The sequence below is a fragment of the Carassius carassius genome, chromosome 11, assembly GCF_963082965.1.
Source record: "Carassius carassius chromosome 11, fCarCar2.1, whole genome shotgun sequence".
Lineage (NCBI taxonomy): Eukaryota > Metazoa > Chordata > Actinopteri > Cypriniformes > Cyprinidae > Carassius > Carassius carassius.
This window is the reverse complement of record NC_081765.1, coordinates 12,766,118-12,792,642: the sequence shown is the minus strand read 5'-3', so window position 1 is coordinate 12,792,642 and position 26,525 is coordinate 12,766,118. Positions and strand designations below refer to the sequence as shown.

The 26,525-nt window shown below is 38.5% G+C and overlaps 1 protein-coding gene across 1 annotated transcript in view; it reads left to right on the top strand.

The window, feature by feature from the left end:
* LOC132152782 (protein FAM117B-like) overlaps nucleotides 1–26,525 on the top strand; it is a 37,638-nt gene that overhangs the window by 1,610 nt on the left and 9,503 nt on the right. Inside the window, exons 2-4 of the mRNA XM_059561677.1 lie at nucleotides 5,162–5,316; nucleotides 17,212–17,304; nucleotides 19,117–19,230. Of these exons, the coding sequence (XP_059417660.1) occupies nucleotides 5,162–5,316; nucleotides 17,212–17,304; nucleotides 19,117–19,230 (362 nt within the window). The remainder of the gene's footprint in view (nucleotides 1–5,161; nucleotides 5,317–17,211; nucleotides 17,305–19,116; nucleotides 19,231–26,525) is intronic.

Below are 26,525 nucleotides of genomic sequence, written 5' to 3'. Positions count from 1 at the left end.
CTGTGTACTGGAAGCTTCTGTCACCAGAACAAATTCTTAGTTTTTGCAGACATACTTGGGAATAAAGCTCTTTCTGATTCTATGGCCCCCTTTGAAGTTTTCTAAGGCCCCCTAGTTGGCCTCAGACCCCTGTTTAAGAACCCCTGAATTAGGATACATATTGGTTGCTGGGGGGACATGATCAATTGTGAATATAACACTTTATATTAACTTTAAGAGGCCATTAACAAACAGTATTGGCGCATGTATAGACCAGTCAACTAAATAAGTTTCTTATGAGCTGAAGGTTAATTTGTTGACACATATAATGCTAATTACGGCAAAGCAGCCAGTACATGTCCAGCCTACATAGAAACTTCACAAAGCATCCCAGGATGCACCTCGTGAAAAGTTGGTAGAATCCGGGTGTATGGTGGCTTCATTAAATAAGCTAAAATGCAAAAGAGTTTTGGTTTTATTTAATTCCATGTGTTAGTCATAAAAACTGTGAAGTATAGAAAGACAATGTACTAGTATTCAAAACTGTGGAAGAGGTAATAATGGATGGGTGTCTGCAAATGTTTGACAATATGCAGCCTATACCTGAAGCTTCAGACTATTTGAATTCTCTCTGATGTACTGTATAACTAACTAGTGATATGTTAAGCATTATATCAGGTAACAGGAATCTTTGGTGTTTGCTGCAGAGTATAATGTCTCATTCATAAAATAGCTTGTGGGGAGTCATGCTGAGAGAGGGCCAGTCTGGCCGCTGTTGTTTGAGGTGCCGCTTCAGAGGCTTTTCTCTGCTGCTGACTGGTAAGAATGCAGATGTTTGGTAGCCAGTCGCTGGTTTGGCCCTTTGACTCTCAGAGGTTTATTTTGTGATCAGTTTGCCAGCAAGTGTTGCACTGCGTTTCGGTTACTGTAACTGTTTGAACTGGCATTGTGAGCAGTACCACATGTTTTCAGAAAATGCAATTTCCGCACAAAGGAGGTTTAGGGGAACACATTTACACATTCTTTCTGCTTTTTACTTGCATCGATTCCGTCAGTCAGGCCCAGAATCTGCTGCATTTTTAGGGTGGCTGACACACAAGGATTTGTTTTTGATGCCAGCCCTATATATTGTAAAGTAATTGCTGGTTGAAATGTAAGCAGCCACTGATCATGAGGTTATCTGCCCCAAAAAAGACACAAAGTGGGAAAGGTAGTGGTTGTTGGGCTGGGAGTGTCATCCTTCGTGTCTTGGCCAAGACCCAGCACTCGTTAGTTTTAGTAAATTACCCATGATTCTCTTGGAGCCTCCTCAAACAGACTCTGTGGTCATGTGTATGTCTTAGTTATGTCCAATAATGACATGATCTGTCTGAACAAGAGGAAAATTGATCTTGGGTCCACATTTCAGTCCGGGTCAGAGACTCATATGCCTGTTGGAATGCCCTTGTGATTACTGCTTTTAGTCTCCTGAGCCATGCCTCCCCTTTTCACTGTGTCCTACTCAAAACACTCCACTCTGGTATGTACAGTGATTTTCCAGGTCACCAGACTTGCCTAAGATCCCATGAACATCCGAAACACACGAAGGGGACAGGAAAGAGATGGAGGAAATTAGGAAAAATTAATCGGATATATCTTGTCAAGCCACGTGCAAAACTATATATTTTCACAACTTACTGTGCTAGTAACTAGTCAAGTTTGATTGAACAACTTAGTCAAATTAATCAGACTTCGATAAGCTTCTGGTTCACCTGACCTGACCTGATCAGGTGTTTTTCAGGGAATGTTCACTTAGGACAAGGGATATTAAAATTCTGGGATACCAGTAATACGATAATGATTTTCATGTAATGGCAAAAACAAATAATTACATTATTATTGGTAAATAATGTTTTAAAAGAGTAACTTTACCCAAAAATGAAAACAAATGAAAATATTTTTTGTTAAACCTGAGAGATTTCTGCCCTCCATTGAAAGTCCATTCCACCAAAACTTGGATGCTTCAGAAAGTTTATATAGACATTGTAAAAGACCTTAGCACACTGAACACCACTCCTAAGAAGACTTGGATTACACAATTTAACTCGTATAGATTTCTTTTGTTTTTATGAACTTTCTGAAGTGTAAAATGTTTTTTGTAATGGATTCTCAGTAGAGGGACAGAAACCTCTCAGCTGTATTAAAATATCTTCATTTGTGTTTTTAAGACATGAGGGTGAGTAAATGACGACACACATTTTTTATGTGTTCTTCATCATTTCAGTTCATAGTTTTAAACCAGATTAAGATTAAACCACAACATTGCTCACAAGCAGTGCGTCATTGCAGCAAAGCAGACATATGACGATGTGTTTCTCAATAACTTTGCTTGCACTTTTGAAGATCTCCAAGAGGATTTTGTTCTTTTGCTCTTGGCTTGGGGCCTTTTCAGGCAGGGATTGTACAGGCAAGCTTGGACGAGACCAGGCTGATCTCTATGTCCTCCCAAAAAACAATATTAGGAGTCAGGTCACTATTACACCCCTTTACTTCAGCTGCAGGCCTCTCCTGCTTGGGTTTGTCTATTTAGAAATACAGTGAGTCTTTTGAAGATCGATATCCCTTTACTGGCCTATACAGGCTTTAATATGAGATGTGAGATTGCATGGGGCTGCACTTTTTGTACTGTAGCAGTAAACAGCCATTTTCTAGCATAAAAACTGTTATAGTTGAGTTTTAATCATTGATAGCCGGTTGCTAGGGTGTTTTTGGTTGGATGGTTAATTCAAATGGAAGTCTTCTGTGAAGTTTTTATGTGATCTAGAAGCTTTGTTTGTTAATTCATTGGAAGATGAAGTGTTTGAGGTCAAGGGTGCTTTGGATCATAATCCTGCAGGTTGAGATGTTTCTGGTTATCTGTACTGACTGAACTGTAGGCATATTCATGGTACTGTTGATGAATTGCAGTGACGTTATTATTGTTCTGGTCTAGTCACATCCAATCATTTTAGGAGACAAAAGTCAAGAGCACAGACTTCCCAAGGATGGGGCTCATGGGCCGCAGTATGCATTATCAGCATGTGTGCCGGATCTGCTGAGTGAGATGCAAGATAGACACAACACAAGAACCTGCTGTGCATTGACAGGGACGATAAGGGAATTCATTGCTCAGTAGTGCATCATAGCATCTCTCATATGAGCCTATCAGAGATGAGATAACATCCCCGTGTGATAGTCTGTCCTTTGTGCACCGTGCTTGTTTGTGTGCATGCATGTATGTGTATGCAATTATGTAGTATTATTTACGCACACACACAACACATGCATGAAGTTTTGTCAGTCATTTAGTTGTAGATCAGTGCACAGTTAGGCCAGAAACAAACACTATGCAAGAATGCAAACACAGATGTGAATGTTTGGCCAGTGCATTGCAAGCATGTGGTCCTGTTGAAAGTACGTTACTGTGAAACCTCGGTACACAAAAGGGTTCAGTGTCTATGCCAGTTAACCTAATATGTAATTAAAAGAGATTGACTGATATATAAGATTTTATTTTATTTTTTTTAAAGAAATTGCTACTTTTTATTCAGCAAGGATGCATTAAATTGATTAAAAGCGACGGTAAAGACATTTGTAATGGTACAGAAGATTTCTAATTCAAATTAATGCTGTTCTTTTGAACTTTTAAATTCAAAGAATCCTTAAAAAATTTATCACAGAAATACAATTTCTAACATATCTGATACTTAAGCATAAAAATAATTTGTAGGAGTTGTAAAATATCAATATTGATATATATTGCTAATTATTATTCAGGTAGCTGGAGATATACATCAAGAAAAAACTTAGTAAGATTCTTTTCACACTGAATGTTGACTGAAAACTTACTGTAGAAGACATCGTCGTATGCTAATGCTCACTGGAGCACCCTGTTGCAACACTGAGAATGTGGCGGATAGTCATTTTGCAATATGAATTGTGACACACATTTGCATTAATGTGTTAATTTGAGCTTGGGATAGCTAGAAGCCTTTCCATTCACATTGCATTGAGGGTTGTTTCCGGGCCTTGCACATGCACTTAAGTTCCTAGTGAGCATAAGCATGCAATGTTGAGATTGCAACTTGAGCTATGTAGCCAATTCCTCTCTGTCTTCTCGCATGACTTCCCCCAAAATTCCTTACAGGTTCCTCCTGTTTAGATCCTCTCTCATGTTCTTCAATGTGTACAACACACACAAAAAGTCAAGCCATCACTATGTCAGAAAATGTAATGCAAGATCCCTGTTCTGCTTTTTGTCAGACTGGAGTTTTCTGTAGTTTTGTCAGAAGATCCACCCAACAGTGAAGAGTTGTAGTTGTTTTATTACTGCGCCGATCGATCTCGTTCCCACTGGACTGTTGGAGGCAAACAAATTTAATTGTTCCCTTCTGATTTTGGTTCCCTGGATACAACACACACTCACACACAAAAAGACTGATGTCACCTATGTGGCAAAAGAGAATGAGACTTTCTTAAAAAAACTGTTCTGAAAGGCACATATGCTAAACTTCCTGTGTAAAATCCCTCGCAGATGTCATCTCTTTAGAGTTGTACAAAACAGCAAGCCACACTTTTTTACAGCACGTCTGCACCATGTATTCTATAGTGTGAATTTACATAAAAGAGTAGTCTTTAAAAGACTCAGGCTGACAAGAGAAGGAGAGAAAGCCATTGATTGTGTGCTAAAAGAAAAAAAAACAAACGAGAGGAAAAGAGAGCGGAGAGAATAGTGAAGGGGCAATTACTTGTAGAGACACACTAAATGTAGGTCAAGACACGAGGGCTGCTTCCTCCTCACCAGTTGAGCAGTTAATCAGCTTTAGTTTTATTAAAAGGGCTACTGGACACCAGACTAATCTGTCTCAATCTGCTGGGTTTTTGGTATTCATCACCATCAGCCTGGCAGACATTTACACTCAAGCTGGTGTAATCTCACACACACGCGGCCACGCGCTCAATGAACGTCTCTGAGCACTTACTCTGATGACGTATTGCATTCATAACATGCAGTCTCTAACGTACATTCTTCTTCTGTTTCCTTCCCATCTGTTTTATTCTCCCTCACACATCTCGTTCATCCATCTTTTATTCGACCCCTGTCTCCCCTCCCCATCCTTCCTTCCCTTCTTTATCTCCTCTGCGTTTTCTGGCTGTCTTGCAGACAAGCACAGACTTCCTTTGGCAGGGTCTTGGTGTACCACCAGCAATAACGGTAGTATTCGCCGCACATCCTCTTTGGAAACGCTCACGGCCCCTTACCTGTCTGGACACTGGCCCCGGGATGCCAACCATGCCCCTTGTGACAAATCCACCCAGGTGAGTTGCACCAGTTGTACACAAGCTGTTATTACCCAGTTTAGCAACAGGTTGTACATTGTCCAACACCTCCCTTCAATCAGCCATTCAGTTCTCTCAGAAAACTTTCCACTCCAACCTCAAATATCTACTTGCATAGACGCATGTTTTGCAAACTACCAGCATGAATCACCTGAGAAACACTTGCTTTGTGCAAACACAAACTCATGAAACCACCCCAGACATGTCTTTTGTGTGCACTCTGCACCCGTGAGGCACAGAGTCTCGTGTAGTCAGACGTTTTGAATGTCAGCAGATTCGCTTTGCAGCGTCAACTGTCTTAAATAGGACAGACCATCTTAAATATGCACTACCGTTCAAAGGTTTGTGGTCATAATAGTTTTAGTCAGTCATTACAGTTTTTTTTCTTCTAAAATTACTTTTATTAAGCAAGTATGCATTAAATTGATCAAAGGTGACAGTGAAGACATTTCTAATTTTATTTTATAAAAAATCTGGGTTTCAAATAAAAGCTGTTCTTTTGAGTTTTCGGTTCATCAAGGAACCTTGAAAAAACAGTTATCACTGTTTCCACCAAAATATTAATCAGCACAACTGTTTTTAACATTGATAATAATAATAATAATAATAATAATAATAATAAGAGATGCTTTTGAGGAGCATATCAGTATATTAGACTGATTTCTGAAGGGTCATGTGACACTGAAGACTGGTTCTAATTCAAAATATATTTAGATACAAAACAATTCATTTAAATTCTAATAAAATTTCACAATATTTTTAGTTGCTAAATGTGTCAAAAACAAACAATGCAATGTGCGTCAGTGTCTGACTGTTGTGGAACTGTAGTGCAGCACTGATTGCTAAAGAAAATGCACAACTGATCTGTCACATTTACTCACCCTCAAGTCATTCTAAACCTTTGGCTTTCTAGTTTCTGAAACCCACGTTTTTTTTAATGCCTCAGTGAAAGTCATTAGGGGTCGGATGTTTTTGGCCAGAGCGAACTTTCATTTTACAGACAAAACAGTTCTTCAAATGATCTTCTTTTATGTTTTAGAGAACAAATAAAGTCATGCAGGCTTGAAACAACATGAGGGTGAGTAATTGATGACAGAATTTACATTTTGGGGTGACCGATCCCTTTAAGGCAAGATAAACGTAACACAGTGCTGGTCAAATAAATATTACAATCAATCAGCCTGTGTTAAACTTGAGTCATAGTTTGCAAGTAGAATAAGGCTGTAATTGCTCCAAAATAAATACAAACTTTATTAATGGATAAATGCAAAATAAACACCTCTCAAAACAAGCCATCATTCTTTTACCTCTGGTGTGGTGAGTGCGTAGGCCACACAGATGTGTTCTCACATGCACACTCTTGCATTTATTTGTCAGCAGCTATTAACATCTATTACTCTTGGGATTTTAATGTTGTTTTTCCACAGGTCCAAACACAGACGTTAATTTAGCATTTTACAAAAGAACTGACTTTAACTACAAAATAAGAAAAGTATAATGTAAAATTTATTATACATGAGAAAAGATAGTCGAGAGAGAGAGAGAGAGAGAGAGAGTGAAAAGGAGGAAGCCTCTCCCTGTTTTGTTGAGAGATGAGAGGAAACTGCGGCATATTTCTGGTGAAGGCAGACCGTCCACCATCAAGCTGCATTCTTTCCTGAAGCTGCCTGTTTTTTCCAGCTTATTATTTTTTTCCAGAAACACCACAGGGCCAGTATCTGAACATTAAAACGTTCACACTGAAAGTTTTTCACAGCAAATAAAAAAGAAGACTTTTCTCAATAATTAACTGCTATTTCGACAAATGAGTTATTGATTTGAGTCCGATTTAATGACTAAAGAGGCATATATTAAAGAAGAAGTGGTTTCAGAGGCATGGTGTTTATTTGGATCACTCAAACGGAGTCCCCACGTCACGAGAAAGAGCATCACAGATTATACGCTGGTTCTCTAGGGTCTTCTCTACCCTCTTTCATCAAAGCCTGAGCTTATGTGCGAGTCAGTGTGTGTTTTTGCTCTGGAGATCCCAGACCTCCACCCAGCTCTTTTTCTCAGCAGTGTGCCTGTCTCACAATGAGTGCAAAGGGAACTTAGCGAGTTGGAGGCGAGTGTGGAATTTGGCCGACATTTGCAGAGCTTGCTTTTTCTCCCTGGACCATCACGCCAAAATAACCAGATCTTGGATCTGTACGACGGTGTCAGTTGCCAGGGAGCCGAGCTCACACCTAGTGACCAAACAATAACACTGAATGAAGCCTTTGCTCCTCTCCCTGAGAAATATGCAGCCACACACACACATGAATGCTTTCTGTGTGAATCTGTATACACCAGCTATAACAGATTTATAGCCAATACAGGGAAATCTGATCAGACACGCATGCTAAACTGTTCTCAAGAAGTCAGACCTGAAAACTTCCTCATTTAAGATACATGAGTGCTGAAATTACATCAGTTCACACCCTTAGGGAAGAGGCCGAATCCTTGAAATTAAATTGATGAAACATTTTTATACTCATGGTTATGGACTGGCCCTTTGGGTGTCTGATGTTGAAAGGTTTTAAGCTTACAGGAGAAATGTGGCTCTACAGAGGCATTTGTGAGGAAATACATTGTGTTAGTGCTTGTTGTTATTACTGTTTCTCATAGGCAAGGTTTAAACAAACCCTTTGGTAGGTCACCTTTTGAGCTGCTAACAAGATTGATATCTCAAATAGTGTGACTTAGGGATAGAAATCATGAAGAATGTATTAATGCCGATACCTGTCTTTTCAAAGTAGTGATTTTTTTCTAAAAAAAATTTTAAATAAAGTAATATTTTAAAAATAAATAAGAGATTCCATTGCCAAATGGTGAGATCGTTTCAGTTAATAAATGCAAAACTTTTTTTAAAAAGTCTTTAATAAGTAGTTACAATGTTTAGCCTTAATTATATGTTAAATATCTATACTAAACAAAGAAATGATGTGAAAAGGAACTGACCATTTATGGATATGGTTGTCCATATTACTAGTATTTTACTTTTTTATGCATTTTTTTTATGTATTTTATTATTTTGTGATCACCTGTGCTGCTTTTTAATCATTTTTCTATGCAAAAATGCACTAGATGTACTGTATGTATTTGCCTTTTTTTTGTTTTTGGTACATTTTTAAGATGCCATGTCAAGTTAAAAGAAGCTCAGGTTTTGAAAACATTCCTCAAAACCCTGCATTCATTTCCATTCTTCTGCACTGTGCCTCACTTTTATAAACTCGAGATTCTGTGTGAACAGCCCTTATGCAGATGTAAACTGCAAGCCTTTGTGCTTAAATCTGATTTATTGCCCGGATCAAATTTCTTTTTAATGTTTGAAATCAGATTTGAGTGTGAAGTGTTTATGTTCCTGAACTGACCCACATGTGCAAAAAACAACAACTAAGACACCACAAAGCATACCCTGTCATAGAGAATAGACATTGAAATCAGTGTTTACACATTCATTTATAAGCTGTTGTGCTGCATAATGAAGTGAATGAACTGTCAGTGCAGAGTTGGGATAAATGTCAAACTAGAGTGACATAAAAGTTTCAAATTTGACTGTTCAGATTGAGGTCGCATTGAAATCAGACCTGTATCTGATTATTACCACATATGGAAGTGGCCCAAATCAGAAACAAAAAAACCCCTTGGATTCCATGTGGCTGTGTGCTGTTCAAACTGTTATGGGGAAAAAAACTGGTCTGTCTGTCTGAGTTATATGAGCAAAAACTCAGATTTAGGCCACTTTTGCCTGCAATCTAGACGTAGCCTAATTGATAAGATGTTACATTTGTCTTACAGGAAGATAAAACTGCCAGTAAATCCCACATACTTCCTTTGAAGGAGGGATTTAACTCATTTACAGAGTTCAGAATAGCATAGCGACTTGTGGGTGGGTTCCTTTGACTAAACCAAACAAAACACCGTAGCAACATATCAACAACATCTTATCAATGCACTGGACACCCTAGAACATTTGCACAGGCAACCGCCACTAGCATTTCATGCAGAAAACTTGATGCCATGTCCACATGAGCATCCTTTCATGTTTAATGATGACCACTGGACTTACTGGACTTAGTTTTTGTTTTGATATGTGTGAACCATCAGAGCACTATCCATTCATGAAGATAAATATGTGCATGTGAATTCCTTTCCCCAGTGTGCAGAAAGAAGTTCACATACATCAAGCAATCACAGGGATTTTCTGACATGAGCAGTGTTCTTAGGCCAGAAAATACTAGTGTTAAATAGTGAAAATAAATAGTGTTGCCAGGGGGATTTCCATTTGTAAGGTTTACAACATTGTGTACCTGTGGAAGGAAAGCATTAACCTTTAACAAGGATCTGTGTTACTGCGGTCCATTCGTAGCCGTGCGCACACTTGGCCAACACACCACGGTGACCTTGCCAGATTTGTTACTTTTTAACAAGAAAGTTCTGTTTGTCATGAAAATCCCTAAAAATTATTTTCCAACACTGGAGTTCAGTGTTCAGAAAGCCGGTTGTAAATTTGGCCCTCTCCCAGTAACAGGCCTTGTGTTCCAGTTCAGCTGAAAGAGAGACAGGTGAATACCGAGTAACAGCCCGTCCAAGGGGAATTCACGACTTGTATTTCCCTCTCTATGTGAGCTCACAGGGTTACAGGAAAGCTTAGCTGGCAGATTATCCAGACAGTGCTTGGCCCTCCAGTGAGGACCTGAAACTGCCTTCTATCAGGATTCCTAATATAGTTTTGGAGGTCTCTCACAACAGGTTTACATGCATGCAAGATAAAAAGAGGTTTATTTAGTTTTCTCGTAGTATACATTTAATTTTGTTGGTCTAAACCCCTCCTTTGCATGAGCCTACACTGCTCTGATTGGTTAGATGTTCTAGTCTTTTTTGATTGGTCTACTGCGTACAGCATATGCTACAGTGTTTGAGGGTGGGTTAAGTTGTTAGTGAGCAGACAACATAGGCAGGAATTATCCAATAATAATAATAATAACAATAATAATCCGCTTTGCTTTGGGGTCCTGATCACCCTGTTGGGGGTTATTCTGCAATAACAACCGGCTGTATGTACATTATTCCTTACATGTTACCCAATGATGTGTAGCCGTCATGTAAGTGAGGCTGGAATTCCTGATTTCGTTTCCTGATTCCTTATTCATGGAATTCCTGATTAATTTAGGTTGTTCAGAGAATTTCTTTTAATTTATAGTTTTTTTTTAATTGACAGACAGTTTATTCATCATGTACTGTTGGCTTCACAACTTTGCAGATCATTTACATTCACAGCAGGTTTACCAGGTTTTCGCACCAAAATCCGCCCAAATGCTACTGAAAACTAGCTCAAATCTATACCCAAACGCGTTTAGATGGGGGTTCCTCTGTAAAATCGCATTCTGGGTGGAAAAATACATGTTTTTCGGCTGGGATTCTACAGAAAATTGTACATTTCAGGGGCTAAATATCACGTTATCGGGGTTGCTTCAACCCGCGGACATGAAAAACAACCTGCGGCAACGGTGTTAAAGGAACACTCCACTATTTTTGAAAATAGACTTATTTCCCAACTCCCCTAGAGTTAAACATTTGAGTTTTACCATTTTCGAATCCATTCAGCCGATCTCCGTGTCTGGCAGTAGCACTTTTAGCTTAGCATAGATCATTGCATCTGATCAGACCGCTAGCATCTCGCTCGAAAAGGACCAAAGAGTTTATATATTTTTCTATTTAAAACTTGACTCTTCTGTAGTTACATCGTGCACTAAAACGGACGGAAAATGAAAATTAGTAATTTTCTAGGCTGATATGGCTAGGAACTATACTCGTTTTTTTTTCCGTTTTTTTTTCTTGATTTTGAGCATGATTTCTTGTGGTGTTTTTCTTTCTTAATGAAACTTGGTTTGGTATTTAGTTTCTTCTGTAGTGGCTCATGTAAGTGTGACATAAGTGTCCAAATACAGATACTTCACTAGAGGCCATGTATGTCAACAGGCACTTAGGTTTCGGTCCTCAGACTTGCAGCTTTAAGCAGGATATGCAAATACAATGATTTACATAGCGGAATTGGGGATTTCCCTTCCCCCCACCCCCCTTTTTTTCTTGATCTACTGTAAAGGTGGTGTGTATTATTTTTTTATTTTTTTATCTTTGTGTTCTTTTCATTTCCACCATTGTTTTGCATGTTATTTGCACTTTTTTTTCATGGTCTACTAGACTTCAGTGACTTTGCTTATGAGTTTTCACTGGCTGACTGGGGTTACATCACACACCTAGGTCCTCCACTCAGGACCTGTGCTTCAAAGCGAGTCCAAACACAGCACCCCTCTGTTTATAAAGAGCCCTTTGTTTCTATGTTAATCTACTCTGAGCGTGGGCCCTACTGTAACTTCAACCCTCTCTCACACACAAACACACACACCTATCCCAAATGCAGCCTGATCTAGAAAACCACACTCATGCTTCCCTTACAAATGTGCCTTTGTCACTGTTTTTTTTCTTCTTCTTCTTCTTTTTTTTCTGTCAAAATATCACACTTCGGTGCATGGTATTTTATCATATCATATCATATCATATCACCATGATACCAAAACCATGGTAATACTTTACTCATTAAAAAATAACTTTTAACTTTAGTAATTTAGGCCTTACTATTGTATTTTGACCAGAATACAAAATATTGGTACCATATCAGTTATTGTCAAATTCTGGATTTTTCTATACATGTCATCTAAGCTCACTTGAAGTTAATCTTTAAAACACTTTTAATGTAATAACACTGTTAAATGTACTCTTTAGTTATTCTCAAAATAAATTTTTAATACTTTATAATATAATGTTGTGATGACTAAATTGACCCTTTAGCATTCAAAATGCGTGATTTATTATTATTGTTTGTTACTTAGACAGCAAAGTATACCATTCAGTAGCAGTTATTGGCCTTTTACATAAATATATGACATCAGCTTCTTGTCCAGAATTTCAATGCCAGTGCTTACGTATGGTGCATTTTTGTAAGGGTTGCCTGCAGTGAGTAAGGGCTGTACTGATGTGTCTCCCTTCTGGGTGCAGAAAGAGAAAATTAATCATTGGGTCAAACCACGCAGTCTTTGCATGCCAAATAAATGGCACAGACTTCTAAATTGAACTGACAGACTGCTTGTGTATCTGTAAACACGTGTCAAACTGAGTATCACACGTACTGTGTATGTCCTGGCAGGCCTGAGCAGACAGATGCTCCCCCTCCTCAGCAGAGGATCCCTCTGTGCAGCGTCCACAGCTGCTGAACAGAGCCGTATTTGTGTGTAGCCAGCCTGCTCCGCTGGAAATCTTAAACTGCTGGGAAGGAGGAAGTGATCCTGGCAGTTTGGCTGCAGCTCTGAGAGCGAGTCAGGAGCTGGGCGTCCCAGTCCTGCGCTCAACACAACAGAATCAGTCATGGAGCTGAACTGCTGTAGAGCAGCACAGCTGAAAGACGACACACACACACTTGCAGCAGCATTCAGATGGACTGTTTGTTGTCTATCTTAAAGCAATCAATCAAGCAGTCAGGTTGAGCATAAAATATTCTGGGATTGTAGGAGTGGCCATAAGCCTATACTAGAATCAGCTTTTGTGAGGCATCTAAGCAAATAAGAGAGGTGCATGTTTGTGTCCATGACCCAGTTTACACTCTGTGGTGTTTTGGCTGACCACAAATGGTCAGCACTAAATATAAATGTAACCTAGTTTTAATGAAGTTATTTTATTTTGAATGTATTTATTTTTACACCTTTTATTTTGATTTATTTTTCATTTTAATTTATTTTGCTTATAGGATCAACTGAGGCAGATTTTCATACCAAATGTAAACAAGCCCATGTGATGCAGGGTAAACAGAATGCCACACCATTACAAAGCGCTTGGTCACCAACCACTTTAACACACATGGGAAAAGAGGAAGCCTGCAGAGAGCATGAAAGAGAGGAGGAGGTAGAAAAAGCAGAAGTGTATAAAGGGAGTAGGCGGGCGATGAAGAGGAGAAAAAAAGAGATGAAGAAAAGAGGGATCAGAAGGAGATGAGTGAGAGGAAACCAGCAGAACAATGGCGAGAGAAGGAGAAAAGTGCAATGGAACAAAGAAGCACATGCACGGATTAATTAAACAAAGAAAGAAAGGAATTTAGAAGAATAAATGTTGGGGAGGGGTTCTAGAGGTACACCCGGGGACAGGATCCACGGCTCCTCCAGCTATAGACTCGTGGAGGTACACACGGCATGAAGTTAATTAAGAAGAGAAACTTTATCTTACCAGCTCATTCAACCACATCTTGCTTTCTCTCTCATTGTTTCTTTAGCTCTGTTCTTGTTGTCTCGACTTAAATATTTAAAATGTCTGAATTTTATCATGTCTGACATGATTCCATGAGTTCATACAATAAGTCAGCATGAAATCAAATTGACAGGTATTCTTTCCTGATTTTATTGTGCTAAAACAACTTGGACCACCTCCTGAAACACCTTTCCTTTTTGACTGATGTCATCAAGGCCGCTGTTGTAATCAACAGGTGCCAGGGGAGTTTCAGAAGAGTTGTTTTTCCTAATCTCCCTGTAAACCCTGCTATGTTATGTCAACTTTTCACAATCCATTCTGTTTGTATAGAATTAAATCCTGCCCTACTTTTTTGCCTCCTTGAATATCCAGTTTTACACTGAAATTCATAAGACTTATCTGATGTATGTTGTTTTATTTTAAAAACAAAATGAACAGTTCTCATTCTGATGCAATTCTAAGTGAAACTGAATGTTTAACTGTAGATATGCAAGACGGGATTTAATTTTATCTATCAGATTGGATTGTTAAAAGTGGGGTGTGATATTCAAAGATTCAGAGGTGAAGAAAGCAACTATTTTTTTGATGAAAGCAAACATTTAGCTCTTGCACTGGTGGATCATGCAAAAAGACCAGGAACATTTAGTAATAAAGACATTATGCTGTAATGTTTTCTATAAGCTGTGTCAGAGGTTTAGCTCGGATCATACAGTGTATAAACACTTGTGTGTGTGACATCAAGTATTTGTTTGAAACGAGTGTGAATCAGAACACATGTCTTTTAAGTGTTGAGAGATAGAGCCTCCGGCTGTACAGAGAGGGGAGTCTGCTTGTGTCCCTGCACATGTTTATCACCATTTGTGTCCAAGACCAAAGGAAATTTTGTCAATTTGTGTGTCTCCCTGATGAATGGACCTACTAATTAATGGTGTGTGAGAATGCTTGCATGAAAACAATGTTAAATATGGGTGAATTTTGACACCAGCAAGGAACAAAACAGGATTGCGGTTTTATCATGATGCACACCACAGAAAAAAAATCGCATGTTCCCTTGTTAAATTGATTTTGATTGGTTGAGTTTGAACCGCTAATGCCTTGGGCTGTTTCCAATGCCATATATTTTATTTTTTTCTGTACACCATTTTACAGTTTTGGCTCATGCTTTTGAGTGATTGAGAGAGGCTGAAGCAATGAGATTACTTTTCCATAGCTCCTGAACATAAGAGCACTCCTCATCTGTGCCAGATATCTAAATAAGGCCATAGCTGTCCGGTAATAAATCTCCATATGGCGTTCTGAGTGAAAGTTTGTGAACTTGCTAGTACAGACACGTTGAGTGTATTGGGTGTAGAAAGATCTAGAGTTGTTTATGGTGTAAACCCACAGGCTGAATCTCTGGTGCCGTGCCGTTAACGGCTGCACTCACCCAGTGGGGCGGAACGAAGACAAGTCCTGATCAAGAGGTTTCCAAACAAATCTTTGTGTGAGTGTGTGTTATGATGCCCAATACACATTAGTGTTTGTGTTTGTACCTCCTAGTGAGATCATGTGTGTAATTGAGTGCCAATATGTGATTTGAGTACATGATTAGTAAGGCCATAGTGTGCATGCATCCAGCTGAGCGATTCCCATAACTCTCTAGGCTGACATGGACTACTGATTATAAGAGCTGTAGGAGACTGAAGTATTTGCAGGTTGTGTGTTAGCAACTTTAAACTACCAGAAACTAGTTTTTTTTTTTTTTCACAGAATGCCATTATGGTGAATTATGTCATGTGTTTGACGATAATTATTTGTGTTTTCTGCTCCTATTGTGGGATTTTGAGGCAGGTTTATTTTTCAGTTTGACAGCTCTCTGATGGCAGATTGGTATTAAAACCCATACTAATTGCAAAATTTCTTCAGTATGTGATTTGTATGTTCATAGTTTACAGTACACATTTTCTGTACCCATAGAATACTGGCATGATTTACTACAATTGCTAAAATGAGCAGTATAGAAAAAGTCACAATGCAAAGGATATAGTATCTCAAAGTGCAATGGGAACAACTTAACCTTCTATTCCAGAGTAATGAAATATCAATAGTAATATATCCTGATTGTTAAGGTCTATTTCTTGGATCATTATTTGCCTGGATTGCAACAAGTTATTTATTTTAATTTAAATAATTAAAGATTAAGTTAAAGTTGGATTCAAAAGTTGTATATTCATTTTATGTCCCAGATGATAGCTGGATACCACTTGTTGAATTAATCTAGACAACAATCTAGCATACTACTGTTTGAAACAATTATAGTTGCATAATATGTTATCATATTGCTATCAGCAGTTCACATACATTTTTTATTTAAATATGCATAAAGTGTATATATACAGTAGTTCCCGCTATAGATTTGTGATTCATTACTGACCACTTGAGTATTAGCTTTTTATCTTCAGCAAGGGTCAAATTTGGAGTTTGATATATCAGAATATAATTGCTTAATACCAGTTTTCAGTTGAAGCATGCGGTTTAAAAATATAGACAAAGCAGTATAGATGTTTTAATGTTTCATCGTCATTATATAAAAGTAATTATTGGTATATGCATCCATAGTTTCAGCAAATGAAGCTTATATTTATGTGTGTGTGTGTGTGTGTGTGTGTGTGTGTGTGTGTGTGTGTGTGTGTGTGTGTGTACAGTCCTGAGGACTGCACCTGTCTCTGCTCTGGCTGCAGTGTTTGTGGTTATCTTTTTAGAGAGCTGTATCACACTTGAGCGATAGAGACTTCACTCAAAGGAAGCTCAGAGCCAGCCGCCCTACGCAATGTGTGCCTCTCCATTCTCGTCTTTGGCAACAGCAGCTGTATTTTTACATTTAGAAAGGAAGTTCGCAAAGAAGTTACACAAACCATGTTCTGTGTAAAGATGAGCATTAAATGGTTTGTATATAGGATAAAGTCCTAAATTAAATCCACCATCCCCCGTCTTCGTGCCTTCACTGGTGCGTGTGCGTGGGTGAGGGCTCTTTTTGTGACATTGTGCATGAATGAATTTGTCACACCTGGCAAAGGTTTGTATGTACTGTATATGTATATATTTTTTTATGTCCCAGTTGGAAGTAATATTTTATATCATACGCAAGATGAGCCTGTTGTTGAAACATCATGATTTTCTTCCTCTTGTTTTGGTTTTTTTGGGTTCATTAAAAAAATAAGAGCAAAAAAAAAAGCTGTCACATGGAGTTCTGGCAAAAACAACAAAACGTAAAACTCCCTTGATAAAATTCTGATTACATTTCACACTGACGTAAAAGACATGCACATCAATTGGATTTACAATCTCACACAATTTCATTTAAACCAGGTACTGTTGCAATTCCCAAAGTTGCAAGCTAAAAGTAACCACAATTTTTATTCTCAGTTGGCTTTGCAGAGCCTAAGCAACCTTATTGTTTTAGATAAGAGTCAAAAGACTGTATCAGCATACTCATGAATCAAGAAACAATATGATGCTGTGATGATCAAAACTTATTGATGTTTCATGTCTGACAGTCATGTGTGTCTCCCACAGACCCCCAGCGCCTGGGCCGATGCATGCGGAGAGAAGAAGAGGGGCTGTCACAAGCGCTCAGCCTCCTGCGGCAGCACTGACCAGCTAAAAGAGGTCAGGATGCGTTTAGGGCCTGATCTCCTTTCCTCCCCCGTGCTTTGTTCCATTCAGCAGAAGCAGGGCCATGGCTGGACCCCCTCGTTGTCTTTCTCTCCCCCGTGTGAGATTGTGGATGAGGAGACGGGGCAGCAACAGGCTGTTGGGGATAGTGGGGAGGGGAAGATGTAGGCTGTGTCATTATCATATTATTGGCAGGCTCTAGTGAACCAGAAGCAGCCTGATGTCACCTCACATTACACCCTCCCCTCCTCCTGTTTGTGTGTGCACCCTTCCTTCCCCTGTCACATACACCAGTGGCTTCATACACTGTTCTCTCTATTCAGGTCTTCTTCCTCTCTTCCACCACCTCATGGGTCTTCTCCCTTTATATATCTCTTCTGTGCCTCTTAAGTGCCTGGGTTTCACAGGTGTCTGTACGTACATTATCTTCTGCCACTTGTTGTCTCAACTGCCATCTCTCACCGATCAGTCGGATGGAAAGGTAGACAAATTGATGAATAGGTAGCTGGGTGGATGGACGGATGGATTGATGGATGGATGGATGGATGACTGGATGAATAGGTAGGTGGATGGATTGATAGGTAGGTGGATAGATGGATGGGTAGGTGGATGGATTGATAGGTAGGTGGATAGATTGATGGATTCACGGATGGATAGATGCATGGATGGTTGGATGGATGGATAGGTAAACTAATGGATGAATAGGTAGGTGGATAGATGGATGGATAAATGAATGGGTGGGTGGATGGATGGATAGTTAGGTGGATTGATGAAAGCTAGATGGGTGGATGGAAGGATAAGTAGGTAGGTGGATGAATGGATAAATAGGTAGATGAATGGAGGGATAGGTAGACGAATGATGAATAGGTAGGTAGATGGATGCATGGATGGATAGATGGATAGATGATAGCTAGATGGGTGGATGGAAGGATAAGTAGGTAGATGAATGGATGGATAGAAAGGTTATGGATAGACGGAGCTATGGATGAATGGATTAAAGAAACCTAATGAGAGGAATTGGAAGCTTGTTAAAGCTAGTTTCTAACTTGTAATTACAGGTCTTAAAAAGATGTGAGTGGTACAAAGAAGCAAGGATCTTGTAATTACAGTAATGAGCAGTGATATTTGCTGCCTATGCAGATCATCTCAGATCAATCAAATTTGAGGTTCAGTTTTAGTTAGGATGCTCGCTTAGAAGGTATCTGCCTCAGTAGGCAGTGAAGACCTCTTCTAGTTTTGGAACAGTGATGTTGTGTCTGGTACAAACACAATATAATGTACTGTTCCTTCTCAAACGAGCATCAATCAGTCACACACAGACAAAGATTATTTTAACATATAAGGGTTTCGCTCATAGCTTCTATTCACGGACTTGAGGCTGGGTTAAACTCTACATCTGATCTCATCTGTACATGACATGTATTGCCTTCCTTTTTCCTAGGCTGGGGTAAGGAGAGAGTGAGCGGGAGGGTGTATCTGTTTTCTGTTTAATAAAGGAAATGGTACTAACGCAGTCAATCTTAAGTGTTTTTGAAAGCATGTTTTTTGGGGTGGAGAGAGGGTTTGGTTTGGGTGTTTATTTGTGTACATTATGGATTACAGGAATGCAGTGCCATGAGACACTCAATAATCCCATCTGACCTTACGCTCTGACTCACCCAATGCTAGAGTTTAAGACATAACATACAGTCAGTATTTAGTATTCAGTATTAGATTTGAATGTTCACTTGAAGTGAGGAATATTGTCTTTCCTGACAATCTCTCTCTCTCTCTCTCTCTCTCTCTCTCTCTCTATCCATGTTTCAGATTGTGAAGCTGAGGCAGCAGCTCCAGCGCAGTAAACACAGCAGCCGTCACCATCGTGACAAGGAGTGCAAATCTCCCTTCAATGGAAACCACGCTGCTTTCAGCCAGTCACAGGTTGGTTCTTTCTCATCTGCTCTGAACCCTTCAGACTCGGTAGTGAAGGTTACCTGGGGTGGTGTGGTGGTGGTCACCAACAGGAACTCTCCCTCTCCTTCTCTCTCTCATATAATGAGCTTTTACCTCTATAGCAGTGACCCAGCAACCATAATCCGATGATCTACCAGTTTGTTTGTTTTTGCCAAATTTAATAGTATATACTGCATATATACTACCTTTCAAAAGTTTGGGGTCAGTAAGATTTTTTAAATGTTTTTGAAAGAAGTCTCTTATGCTCACCATGGCTGCATTTATTTGTTCAGAATTATGGTAAAACAGTAATATTGTGAAATATTATTACAAATTAAAAAATTTTTTTTATTATTTTAATACATTCTTGAATGTAATTTATTCCTGTCACGACAAAGCTTCATTTTCAGCATCATTACTCCAGTCTTCAGTGTCATATGATCCTTCAGAAATTATTCTAATATGCTGATTTACTGCTCAAGACATTTTGTATTATTAATGGTACATTAATGATACACAAAACAGAGAGAAAGTGTGTTTGTTGGCATAAACGTAACATTTAAATAAACAAGTGCACTTAATGCCATATAAGCAGAAGAAGGAACCAAACACAAACGTTGTGTTGTGTATTGTCAACAGCAGTTTTGAATGTAAAAAAATGATCTAGGAAATAGAAGTTGGCTCCTGTGTCCCCATTATAACACCTCCCATTACTTTAAGCTAATGAATTTCTGCATAGTTTGTGCCTCGTTCTCTCTCTCACTCATTCTGAAAGCATGTAAGTGTGCATACCACTGAGTAAAAGCGTGTGTGTGTGTGTGTGTGTGTGTGTGTGCTTGCACTCTGGTCTTATTGGCAAGGCCAGGTGCAGGCTTGCAGGCTGTTTCAGCGTGAAAGACCTCTCTTCACGAAGACAGAAACCGTGACTAAATTACCGAGGCCTGTTGCTTGGCCGTGTCTCCCTCCCTCTCTCCCTGCCTTTTCTCTCTCTCGCTTTTTGTGTTTGCCCATGAATTAGTCCAGCATGTGGTGAATGTGCCGCACGCCTGGTCTTTACTGTACTATAGCTGTCAGCCAGTCAATTAAAGGCCACACTCTGTCCGGCTCGCTGGATGTGTGTTTTTGGGGCTCATTGTGCGGCTGGGTTTTTTTTTGTGTGTGTGTGCATGTGGCAGCCTCAAGAACCATCTGTCGTCTCACTGTATTCATCTTTTGTATTTAATCCTCTGAACTGTACTCAGACTCTGCCCTTCTGCTGCACAAAACACCAGACTATTCACAGCTCGGCCTGAACTGGACAAAAATACTGATTTGACCAGCATAGTACACCTTACAGATTCCCCACTCAGAGTCTGTGTTCAGAATGGAATACTAGCTAACTAATAACTGAATGTGCAGTATTCTGTATACATCATGAACTAACCCTTTAACTTAGTATAAAGTGTACCGTTTAATTATATATATATATATATATATATATATATATATATATATATAAAATTAAATATATAACTGTATATATATATATATATATATATATATATATAAAATTAAATATATAACTGTATATATATATATATATATATATATATATATATATATATATATATATATAATTAAACTGTACACTTTATACCAAATTAAAGGGTTAGTTCACCCAGATAGCAAATTTATGTAATTAATAACTTACCCTGATGTTGTTTCAAACCCGTAAAACCTTCGTTTATCTTTGGAACACAGTTTTAGATATTTTAGATTTAGTCTGAGAGCTCTCAGTCCCTCCATTGAAGCTGTGTGAACGGTCTACTGTCCATGTCCAGAAAGGTAAGAAAAACATCATCAAAGTAGTCCATGTGACATCAGAGGGTCGGTTAGAATTTTTTGAAGCATCGAAAATACATTTTGGTCCAAAAATAGCAAAAACGACGACTTTATTCAGCATTGTCTTCTCTCCTGTGTCTGTTGTGAGAGAGAGTTCAAAACAAAGCAGTCTGGATATCCGGTTCGCGAACGAATCATTCAGTTCACCAAATCGAACTGAATCGTTTTAAACGGTTCGCATCTCTAATACACATTAATCCACAAATGACTAAAGCTGTTAACTATTTTAATGTGGCTGACACTCCCTCTGAGTTCAAACAAACCAATATCCCGGAGTAATTCATGTACTCAAACAGTACACTGACTGAACTGCTGTAAAGAGAGAACTGAAGATGAACACCAAGCCGAGCCAGATAGCGAACAATAGACTGACTCGTTCACGAGTGAAGAACCCGTTGCATCGGTTTTCGGATCACCAGTAGAAGTAGAAAGTAGAAGAAAATGGTTCACCGGTTCTTTTGCGCTCGACGTATAATGGCGTCATTTGCGATGATTGCCCTTGATTCAAGCCTTCGGTTTACCCGCGCTCATAACACTAGCACAGAATCAGTTCAGAATCAATCACCAAAAGAATCAGTTCGGTTCAGACGCTCTGTGTATCAGTCTGCTTCACGCTGAATCACACATGCGCAGTATCATCAGCTCCTCGGTTCACGAATCGGATGCGTCTGACAGAAACGGTTCTTGACTCGTGAACGAGTCATTATCTGGCTCGGCTCGGTGTTCATCTTCAGTTCTCTCTTCACAGCAGTTCAGTCAGTGTACTGTTTGAGTGCATGAATTACTCTGGGATATTGGTTTGTTTAAACTCAAAGGGAGTGTCAGCCACATTAAAAAGGTTAACAGCTTAAGTCATTTGTGGATTAATGTGTATTAGAGATGCGAACCGTTTAAAACGATTCCGTTCGATTTGATGAACTGAATGATTCGTTCGCGAACCGGATATCCAGACTGCTTTGTTTTGAACTCTCTCACAACAGACACGGAAGAGAAGACAATGCTGAATAAAGTCGTCGTTTTTGCTATTTTTGGACCAAAATGTATTTTCGATGCTTCAAAAAATTCTAACTGACCCTTTGATGTCACATGGACTACTTTGATGATGTTTTTCTTACCTTTCTGGACATGGACAGTAGACCGTTCACACAGCTTCAATGGAGGGACTGAGAGCTCTCGGACTAAATCTAAAATATCTTAAACTGTGTTCCAAAGATAAACGGAGGTTTTACAGGTTTGAAACAACATGAGGGTAAGTTATTAATTACATGAATTTGCTATCTGAGTGAACTAACCCTTTAAATATTTGAAATGGTAGTGTAATGAGTCATTGTCACATGACCCAATTACATTCCATGTATAATTAGTGGCATCCAGTTATTACAATGTAATTCTAATAAATTATTGTAATTGTAATTCAATTTTTTGAACAGTGTCTTAACTTTTGGCTTTTTAGGTCAAATAAGGAGTCAGAACAAGGTTGTTTAAATTGCATTGTGGGATAGCCTTTTCTGTGACATCACTGATCACAAGAAATGTTAATTGATTTCATGTATATTCTGTTTATTGTTTTCAGAAATCTAACACTTGTCAACTGTTAATGCTTTGAGCAAACACAAATATACTGCAGAAATAGAAAAGGGTTAGTTTACTGTTAGGTACAACCATACTCTCGTCTCCAACACTGCAAATTGTGGTTTTGCTGAAGGAGAATGATTTTTGGTTTGCTTGAGACAAGCTGTGAGACTATTCATGGTTTCAGCCTCTCAAGACCAAAATGTTTCTCTCCCCTCGTGCCGTCTCGCTCGCTTTCTTCAGCCAGAGATTCACAGCATAGCCTCAGTGTGAGAAAACATATGGAAGTGCTAACCTGCTATTCCAGGAACCCAGACTACCATGTGATCATTTAGCTATACACAAACACACACACACATCTGTATGTGCCGTCCCCTCCAGCAAATGAGTATGTGGGGGTGATTGAACGGTGTATCATTGGTCAATGCCATTTCGTTTTGCCATCAGATTCCTGTAGTTCTCTTCATAGCAGTCAAAGTGGAGCTGGATTTGTCTTTTGAAGGTTTATTTATTCAGGGAGTTTCTCTGCTGTGTATTAGCCATAATTTGAAGCAGCTGAGGTTGAGTTTAGAGCCGGAGAGATGCCCAGGCCCGGTTATTATAACAAGCATGGACGTAAGGTGAGAGGGCATGTTTCTGTACCTCAGGCTGATTGGACGTGATGTTTCTCAGCTGAAACATCATGGTCAGGTGTCACCCAGTGTATGATGTAGGCTGTAAACTCTTCTCCTTTCATCACATTGTTGACCAAGTTCAACCCCAAAATTTTATTGTAAACTTCCATTTCTCTCTGTCTTCTACTTCTTTTTTGTTTTTGGACTTCGATGTAAAAGCACTTTCCTAAAGAACACACACAGTGTGACCTATGGGTCGCGGGGGAGGGATGTGTGTGTGTGTGTTGTCTCACGGCTGAGTTGGGTATACGTGGGGGTGTTCTTCCCATTATGTGCATGGAAAGCAGAAGATGAAGTGGCAGTCATGAAAATGGCATTCTTTCCAGAATTAAAAGCCCTGAAGAGGGGGAATAAGAATAGAGGAGGAATGAAAGTTGCATTTGAAGACCTTTCTGAGAGATCCGGCCATAAGGTCATTAGCTCCAAGAGAAGAAAAGAAGAACATCAGAGGAGACACAGAAACACGAGTGAACAGCTGTGGAGATGTGTGCTGCATTTTCAGGCTTGGGAACTGCTTTGTAACAGATTGCAGAATCAACATACTCGATCATAGACTTTAGAGTAGACAACATATTTGTTACAATTGAATACAAGGTGGTAGTACTAACTGTTCAACCTGTTGTACTGTTGTGTACCTGTGTGTCAGTAGTTCAGCTAAAATAATAATTGAAATGTGTCTTTCCACAAAATTCCAGTGAACAAAAAGTCATGAGTTATTATGTCCCAAATGATGCACTTGTACTGCTCTTTTTACTCTTCCGTCTAGTGTCTGATAGCCCTCCTTCCAATACGTCAGGAAATGCATGATTTTTCCAACATTCCACACTTTGTTCTAGTTTCTTTGTTTTAAGTGCATTATCCATGTATTTAAGCTACACTTATTGTTTTTTTTTCAGTGTAAAAACTTAGATAGTTAAATTAGCATAGAATAGTGCATGAATACGAAATTGAGATGCACCTATGATTTATGAATTAGACAACTATGAATTAACTCATTCATAAATCCGTTCTTGTGTAAATTGTTGCATTGAACTTCATCTCTGCAAATCTCCAGTGGACAAAAATAGAAAGGGATGTGAAAATTAAGCATGACCTTGGACCTAAATTTATGAAATATTGAGCAGACTCTACTTCCTTCCCTCACAGACTCATTTTGGCATTCTGACTAATTCATGACAGTAACGTCCATGAAGTTAATCCTCAGTTTGTACTCCTTAGCCATGCTAGGTGTATTACCAGTATGGTGTACTGTTGTGTACAAGGCTGTTGATCATATTGTTAATGAAACTGTGAAAATATATTTTCACACGAGTGTCCAGTAGACAAACAACTCTGGTGTATTGGCAATCATGGTCTATCAAGATTTACACAAGTGGTTGCTTAACAATAAAAACATACTGGAAGTTTCATAGCTCGAAGCTAACTCCTCGAGTTTTTGTCTTCAACCTTTCCAAAACACATAAAAAATTGCCCCAGTCATTATATTACAGTTTTTCTCTACACACAACCCTTTTTTAATAATTTTTAACATACTGCTGGATTTTCAAAAAATCTTGTATGACAAGTATTTTGTCCTCGAATTCCATTAAATACATTTATTTATAATCTTTAAGTGTGTTTGGAATAAATGTCAAGCCAGGGTTTAACACTATTAAGAGACTGAATGTAATGTATCATCATCAGTACATACACGACTGGTCAAAAGTTTGGGATCAGAACCATTTTTAATGTTTTTTTACAGGAGTTTCTTGTGCTTATCAATGCTGCATTTATTTGATCACAAATACAAGAAAAAAAATTATATTGTGAAATATCATTATGATGTAAAATAATGTTTTTCTTTTTTAATATACGTTCAAATCTAACTTATTCCTGTGATCAAAGCTGAATTTTCAGCATCATTACTGCAGGCTTCAGTGTCACGATTCTTCAGAAATTATTCAGATTTTTTTATCAGTGCTGGAAACTGTTGTGCTGCTTCATATTTTTATTGGAGCCTGTGATACTTTTAAAAAGTATCAATGCTTTAAAGAGCATTTATTTAATATAGAAATATTTTCTAACAATATACTTTATTTTTCTTTAATTTCTTTTTCTTTTTTTTTCTTTTTTGAAAGAAATTACAACTTTTATTCAGCAAGGATGTGTTGAATTTATGAAGCGATAGCAAAGATTTATATTGTTAGCAAAAATGTATATTTTAAATAAATATTGTTCTTTTTAGCTTTTTATTCATCAAAGAATCCTGAGAAAAGTATAGCAGTATCCAAAAGATATATTTCAAAAAATGAGGATAAAATTATAATTTTTTAAAATATTCACACTGTTTTCGGTGCTAAACACTTTAATTTGATTAGCTAACCTCTAAAGAAAAATATTTGAAAATGCATTTCATGACCACTTTAAACAATAGCTTGATAAATTAAATATATATACCCCGATCAAAAGTAATAAGATTTGTTAAAGGTCACGTTTTTCGTGTTTTTTTTTAAGCTTCAATTGTGTTTACAGTGTGCAATATAACGTGTTCATGTTTCGCGTGTAAAAAAACAGTATTTTTCACACAATTCACCTATCTGTATACCGCTGTTTTCACTGTCATAAAAACGGGCTGATGACTTCCTTGTTCTATAAAGTCCCTCCTTCAGAAATACGGAACGAGTTCTGATTGTGCCAGCGGTTCCTGTGTTGTGATTCGACACCAGCTTAGCGCACGATGCCCTCCTGGAAACGCGATTGGGCTAGTTTTGAGAAGCAAGTGGGCAGAACTTGTTTTGAAAACCTGGCAATCCTGATCTGAACGCACGTGCTGGAGATGTACTTATAATCACAGGAGCGTTTTTCCTGACGAGATGCGCATGAAAATCGCATTCGATTTTTTGCACAGCCCTGCCATCTAGTTAACAAAGCTAAACAGCATTGCCCTTTGTGTAATAAGTTACAGAAACTGTTAAACGCACCAACTTAAATTATAAAATTATAAAACTTACCGGTTGTGGTCCATAAACAACGCCTTCTCCAGACAAAGAGGGAACTGTTCCATCTTTCAAGAATAATCTTTGTGCGATTCCGGCATTACACTGATTGAGATTGAGGAAGCTGTCCCCAGCAAAATGTGCTGCACATAGTTTTACATGTGGATTATAATTTTGATCT